We start from the raw sequence: 6,275 nt of genomic DNA, 5'->3' as shown, positions 1-6,275 counted from the left end.
ATAGTATAGTCCCATGACTGAAATACAAATAATTAGACGCGTTCGTGAGCAATCGGAGTGGAGCATGGTATTTAACTCGATAACCCCGCGAAGAATCTTTACCACGTCTTGCATAATTTTGTTATACTTATAATAATTATCCAGGTGTTGCATGGCGGTCCTAAGCTTGCGCTGTGAACTCGTAGCTCCGAAAATGCACTTTCGGACCCGAAACGCGTCCGAAACGCCCGAAAGTGGTCCGAAAGTTCAATTTTCGGTTAAAGGGGAGGATCACATAATCCGAAACAGGTCCGAAAACCGGTCCGAAAACCGCTCTAGAGCTGTCAATATGCATGATACACATGATCTCTATGCATCAAATGCATCCTGGACTGTCTAGGATCAGTTTACATATCTTACATCTCAATAATTCTCGATATTGAGAGAGTGCAGGTATTTGGGTGAGTAGTGTAGGGATTTGGGTGAGTAGTGTAGGTATTTGGGTGAAATGGCCAAATTTCCGTCGGGATTAATTCGAGCTCCGTCGCGATTATCCCTACACGCTAAAAGTGGAGGCAGGCCGCGCGTTTTCAAACTCTTCGAAGCCATAAGCTACAAAATCCACCCCTTTAACTTACCTGTATTCATCTTTCAAAACGTACTCTACTCAGGCTATCAAGATACCGGAGATAGTTCAATAAGGATAATCAGAAAGCTGAAAACAAGAGCTTGTTGGGATCACATCATACAAGTGATCATATTGAATAACGAGAAAGAAGGAGAAGAAGAGGAGAAAGAGTGAAAGGTGAAGAAGAAGAAGAAGAAACAGCATTATGGCTTTCCCAATCGAACATAATAACATCACTTTACCTCTACCTGATCCTGAAGCGTATCAACATGATCCTAGAGAATACGCAAGGGAATTGATGAGACGTAAAGATGAGATTGATTCTGAGATGGTGAGTTGGTTCATCTACTTATCGATTCAATCACCACACCTGCTTTTTGATTCACAAGTTTTGTCATAAATGATGTGGACCGATTCACCTATGCTGTCGTTTCAATGATTTTGATTAAATGCACATGTTGAAAGAATGAGGCTGATGGTATAGGATAGATTAAGAGACTTGTTGACTTCTGTAAGTTGAAATTTATCAATATACCACTTCATCACTAGCAAGATAGTTGGTAGAAAGGAAAATTGATATCGTAGCAAGGTATAACTTCCGGTACTTCTTTATTTGATCCAGAGGGGTTTCCGAGGAATGATATTGATGTGGTGAGTGTTTACTTTTCCAACTCCTCTTCTCTCCCTCCTTTTCAGATCTGTTGATCATTCCAACTTGGATATCTCAACAATAACTCTCAAGTCATCACCTCTTCTTTCATTCTTCATTCTAATCCTAATGATCACCTTTAACATCATCCTCTTATCCCTAGCGATTGTATTTGGTGATCAAAAAAAGAAAACTGATGTACAGTACAGTATCAGACATGCCAGAGCATCTTTGATTCGATTAAGGACGGATTTGAATCAAATAAATAATCTACTCGCACCTGCACTTGATGCCGCTTTCTCATCTCCTACAAACCTTCCAAATCAAGATCAACCTCAGACTTTTGTTAATGGATCATCTGGGAATACCCACTCGCATGATTCTCCTGGTAGAATACGAAATACAGAGAACGGAAATAGAGTTAATGGAGATGGAGGGGAAACAAGAAATGGGATGATTAATGGACATGATCCTTCTTTAATCTATCCATGGCCAGAGAAAGGTTTAGCAAGGGTTGATAGTGTCGCTTCTGAAAGTCCTGCTCAAAATGCTGTAAGTTCTTCCTTCCTTTCCTTTGACTCGTCTTTCAACTTTGATCATTTGAAAAGATGGATTCCTCAAGAAAGAAAAGGTTTGGTGGACACTCGGGCTGAGAGGATGATGGATGGTCTTGGAAAACAAGTCTTGGTGATGGAATGACGGTCGATGGACTGGCTCCAGTTCAACATAGAGGCCTCACGTGAAGATGTAAGAGGAGTACAAATTATCGTGAAATCGGAACAGAAGTACGAATAAAGCGGAAGGGATGTGATGATTAGTGAAGACATTGTGCTTATGACCAGGATCTGAGAACTGGAGATATAATATTTTCCTTTGGAGGTATCACTTCTACAACGGGAAGTTTGAACTCTATCGGAGCACTTGTTGCCGGATCACAAGGTGTGAGTGTATATATCTTTTCTTGATTCTTCCCACGTGCCTCTATGTCTTTTGGCCTCATTTTTCTAGCAACGACCTCTTCTCATCCTTCCAATTTCACCCATCTGACTACTATCCACCCTAGGCTTACTTTCACTTCCTCGATTCCTTCTGTAGACGTACGCCAGATTAATCAACAGACTCCCTTGATCGTACTGGTTCAAAGAGGAGAAGAAAAAGTACAATTGAGCCTCACTCCTCGGTCCGGTTGGGGTGGAAGGGGTCTTTTAGGATGTCACATACTTCCTCTTTAAAATCCTCCTTATCTTCTCACTTCTCATCTCTCTCTCTCTCATCCAAATTATCCCATTTCCAGCACATGATATCAAACCATCACACTTATTCATCAAACTCATGAATCGTATCGATGTATGCATCGTTCTTTCAAATCTAAACCACTCTTTTCTCTTTAGTCTCAACAAGACGTACCACCTCACCCACCGGTTTTTCCTCTACTAAAACCCCAACTCTTTCCACTTCTACTTTGTCAACTTTCGAAGAATAAGTTTGACCTAATCTCAAACCAGTCTTTTTCTCTACACCTTCCACAGCTTCCTTTGTCCATCCACGTAAATCATCTCCAGAACCCTTGATACGTTCCAAGGTCATATTGAAATGTGCCACACCGGTGGACACAAACCTTTCGTGTCTTTGTGAGAATTCTGGCATATGGGTATCTTCCAAATCGGACAATACACGTTGAAGGTTATGCGATGTTTTAGGGAGGAAATAAGGTAGAGAGATTAGTGCGAAGAGTGGTGGAGAGATGAAACGGATTGGGAAAGAACGTGAACGGGTGAGGACGGAAGCGGTTAGGGATGAAACTAGAACGTAGATTGAGCCGGGGAGGAGGGGTTCGTCAGGAGGTAAAACGGCTTTGACATGGTCTGAGTATTAGTAGAGTTCCAAAAGATTATGGGTTTGGTATCCATGATGTTCAATGTTGAAATCGACTGAAGAAGCTTTGAGAGAGTCCGAATGGAATGGAAATGGGAGTGGGAATGGGGAATTTACTCACGCTCTACCTTTCTCTCAAATGTGATCCACCTCCCAACTCCATCTTTAACATAACCCGCAGCACCTCCAAATAAAGAAGTCGCGCTCTCTCTTCCTTGTGCTATATAAGGTGTGAGGGGGTTCTGTTGTTCGATCAACGTGATGGGAGGTTCAGGTCTTGGATAGATGGGTAACTGCTAGTCAGAATAACTTGGCTCGGGGGGACAAGATTGTTCAATCCGTCTTGAAATTTATTTCAATTCCGATGTTGGCGATTCTACCTTTGTCGGTCATAAGACTATTGTGGATATACTGTTTCAGTAGTAGAGATCGGATCTGAGAAGGTGGACAGATGGGAGCCAGGCGGCTCACGTAAGAATAAGAGAATGGGAGCTTGAGGTGATGAGAATGAACTTACTTTCTCTCCGGTGGATGAATATCCAGGTCGGACAAATTTCTCTCCCATTTTGATAAAAACCAAAATACAGATCTTCCTCTATACCGAGTCTACCTCCTCCGTGATCTATGTCTGAGAATCAGCGTGATAATATATATCTACTTGAGACTCGTTACATTCCGTCGTGCTTTCACGAATTAGATATTTGCCCCAACTGCATGTTAAGACCAGTCGCACTGGGTCAGACCGCCCCCTTCCCGCCTCCCTTCTCTTCGGACCGATCTTTCGTATTGATGGAAATCACCCGACTTACTGCCCAAATGGCCTGAGGAGGAGAAGCACTCACTTTGTTTGCCAGACAAAAGATATGCGAGTTGGAATGTGAACGACGGAGCGGAAGTCGTTTTCTCCCGGAAGAGGTTTATCGACCGTGGGAAAATGTTAACTATGTGCATGCAAAAAGGGGTCTGGTACATTGTGACGAAGTCAACTTCTTAACTACTTATATGACTAGACTCGTGGGGGAATGCTGATGGCTATCACCATGATCACCATACTGGACACTATGCAGATATAATGCAGAGGGACAATTGTACGATAGAATATTGAAGGGCAAGTAGTAGCGGAGGGATCATCTCCATCCTGCTGGTACCTCCGGTACGTCGCTATAAGGCGTGACCCAAGCTTCTCGGATGTATAATAATGCGAAGATGAGGAATGCAGCTGCTCCAATCAAGGTGACTGAGGTCAGTTATTGGCACGGATCGATTGATAATGAGAAAATCATCAGAGCTCGGGAAGTCGACTCGAATGAGAAGGTGTAACGTCAAATTAAGAATCGAGACACAGAAGCAGGATGCTGTTCAGGTAATTGGAAGGAAAGAGAGGTTCTCAGGGGGAGAAGAAAGGGAGAGGTTGACAGGGACCACACTAAAAAGACTCACTATGCTTAACCGATATTTTGGTTGATAGATACCGACCTCCCATGACAGCTCCCAACGTACATACACCATGACCCACAATCGTCCCAAATGCTATAACCGGCACACTCTACTTCATCAGCTCAAATTTTCCCATTCTCATCACAACATCAAGTCTCCATCCATTATCGGGCAAAGCGAAGAGAGAGAAGATGAGTTTTGAAAAAGAAATGATTTTCGAAACTCACATGAGCTCCTCCCATAGCAATAGTAGTAATCTGACTTCTATCCCCCCATTCTCCCAAGAAGGTCAAAATGAACGCTTGAGCAAATACAGGATTCGTTAAAACCTGTATGGCATTCCTAGCTCCTTCACTAACTCTTGAAACCCAATGTCTACCTTTCTCTTTGACAGGACCAACACCATTAGGAGTAGGAAATAATATACTTGGACCTCTAGGTTTAGGACTAGCTGAACGAGAATGAGCGACGGGGTTATATCTTGATGAAGGTGAACTTGGCATGTCGGAAGTGAATTTACCTTCTTCGAGAGCTTCGAGAGGTATGGAAGAAGAGGTAGAGTTATGAAAGTCGTGTCGGGATGCATCTTCTTCTAATTCTTCTTCTACTTCACGCATTTCATCTTGAATGTGTGAACTTCCGGATGACATGGTAAGACCTTCTTGAAGCATTTTTATTCCGAAGACCAGGAAAAGGATGGCAGCTGCCCAGAGGGTCCATACCTCTTATCAACTCGTTTATTCATATATCGCTTCATTGACACAGAGCCTATGTGGCATGACAACCTCTCATATCGTTTCTATTCACAAAGCTCTACTCTTTTGAAGCTAGAGAAGAGAGCAGGGTTGGAGCGTCAAGCAAGTCTTGAAAAGGGAGAAGGGAGAAATTGGAAACAGGACAATGTATGACTACCCACCTTTGGTATAAAACCCAATATCACCCTTCCCAAAGCAGCACTCAGTATACTCATCACTACTAAACTCGCGAATGCTCCTCCGAAAACTGTGATCCTAGGATGTCTAGTGGCCATTATAGCAGCAATGAGGAATGTTTTGTCTCCTAGTTTCGTCAGTCAGATTCTACACGGTAATTCTCCAGTTGCTCCTTCGTGTCGTATCCAATTTGAGAAAAGTGGGAGGGGGCAAAGATATGAACGGCATAAAGGCTATATAGGGCAAGGTAGAAACAGGACATACCGATTTCAGAGACGACGATCATGATGAATGATTGGAAGAGGACATCTTTGTATCAGCTTCCTCTGCAACTGATAGCTCCAACACCTCTCTGTCCAACCCCAAGAATCATCAACACCTCCCATGCCGTCTAGTACTGGCGAAGCAAGACGTGACATGTAATCACGAGCGACAAGAGAACTATTCGAGAGTCAGAAGACGGAGAAACACAGAGTGTACAGAAGATAGCAACGGTAGGGAAGACCAACCCAAGTCACTCCCTTCTTCAATCACAGCCATCTTGTTCCTCACTCCTGGCTCTGCGTATACTCGGTATACTATCCTCTTTCCTTCAAATCCTGAAGGATACCACCAGGATGATAAAGATTGAGGTTATTGTATCTGGTCGTGAGACCGGTCAAAGGAGAGATGGAATGAAGTGACTTTCATAGGTGGAAGAGTGAGTTTGCACGTGCAAGTTTTCCCCCTGAACCACGACAACTTTGGCAGTGCATTTATTACATACAGTATGCCA

At 43.1% G+C, this 6,275-nt stretch overlaps 3 protein-coding genes across 3 annotated transcripts; 1 reads left to right on the top strand and 2 right to left on the bottom strand.

Moving 5' to 3' along the window:
• Positions 1-1,195: 1,195 nt before the first annotated feature.
• TREMEDRAFT_33072 (uncharacterized protein) lies at positions 1,196-2,488 on the top strand (the record flags this gene model as incomplete). Its single annotated transcript, XM_007005950.1, has 5 exons — positions 1,196-1,258; positions 1,461-1,644; positions 1,753-1,808; positions 2,099-2,197; positions 2,375-2,488. Coding segments are annotated over 5 exons (516 nt in total), but the record flags the coding sequence as incomplete, so codon positions are not given.
• A 106-nt stretch (positions 2,489-2,594) lies between these two features.
• TREMEDRAFT_45042 (uncharacterized protein) lies at positions 2,595-3,992 on the bottom strand. The gene is made up of 4 exons (XM_007006032.1): positions 3,974-3,992; positions 3,649-3,759; positions 3,253-3,424; positions 2,595-3,121 (listed from the first exon to the last, which is right to left on the bottom strand). The coding sequence occupies exons 2-4, from the start codon at positions 3,694-3,696 to the stop codon at positions 2,625-2,627; spliced, it is 717 nt and encodes a 238-aa protein (XP_007006094.1). The 5' UTR covers positions 3,697-3,759; positions 3,974-3,992; the 3' UTR covers positions 2,595-2,624.
• A 194-nt stretch (positions 3,993-4,186) lies between these two features.
• On the bottom strand, positions 4,187-6,156 carry TREMEDRAFT_40176 (uncharacterized protein). The gene is made up of 6 exons (XM_007005994.1): positions 6,010-6,156; positions 5,765-5,809; positions 5,485-5,627; positions 4,796-5,290; positions 4,572-4,677; positions 4,187-4,368 (listed from the first exon to the last, which is right to left on the bottom strand). The coding sequence occupies exons 1-6, from the start codon at positions 6,038-6,040 to the stop codon at positions 4,259-4,261; spliced, it is 930 nt and encodes a 309-aa protein (XP_007006056.1). The 5' UTR covers positions 6,041-6,156; the 3' UTR covers positions 4,187-4,258.
• Between the last annotated feature and the right edge of the window lie 119 nt (positions 6,157-6,275).

Source organism: Tremella mesenterica (genome assembly GCF_000271645.1).
Source record: "Tremella mesenterica DSM 1558 unplaced genomic scaffold TREMEscaffold_9, whole genome shotgun sequence".
Lineage (NCBI taxonomy): Eukaryota > Fungi > Basidiomycota > Tremellomycetes > Tremellales > Tremellaceae > Tremella > Tremella mesenterica.
This window is presented reverse-complemented; position numbering and strand designations above follow the sequence as displayed.

What these genes read in the sequence shown, in the direction of transcription:
- TREMEDRAFT_45042 (XM_007006032.1), bottom strand. Translation starts at nt 3,696, where the DNA reads ATGGGAGAGAAATTTGTCCGACCTGGATATTCATCCACCGGAGAGAAA. An exon ending in ATTCATCCACCGGAGAGAAA is followed by an intron (nt 3,425 to 3,648) that starts GTAAGTTCATTC and finishes TCTGACTAGCAG; the next exon opens with TTACCCATCTATCCAAGACC. An exon ending in ATTTGAGAGAAAGGTAGAGC is followed by an intron (nt 3,122 to 3,252) that starts GTGAGTAAATTC and finishes ACTAATACTCAG; the next exon opens with ACCATGTCAAAGCCGTTTTA.
- TREMEDRAFT_40176 (XM_007005994.1), bottom strand. Translation starts at nt 6,040, where the DNA reads ATGGCTGTGATTGAAGAAGGGAGTGACTTGG. An exon ending in GATCGTCGTCTCTGAAATCG is followed by an intron (nt 5,628 to 5,764) that starts GTATGTCCTGTT and finishes TGACGAAACTAG; the next exon opens with GAGACAAAACATTCCTCATT. An exon ending in CAAAATATCGGTTAAGCATA is followed by an intron (nt 4,369 to 4,571) that starts GTGAGTCTTTTT and finishes AACTGACCTCAG; the next exon opens with TCACCTTGATTGGAGCAGCT.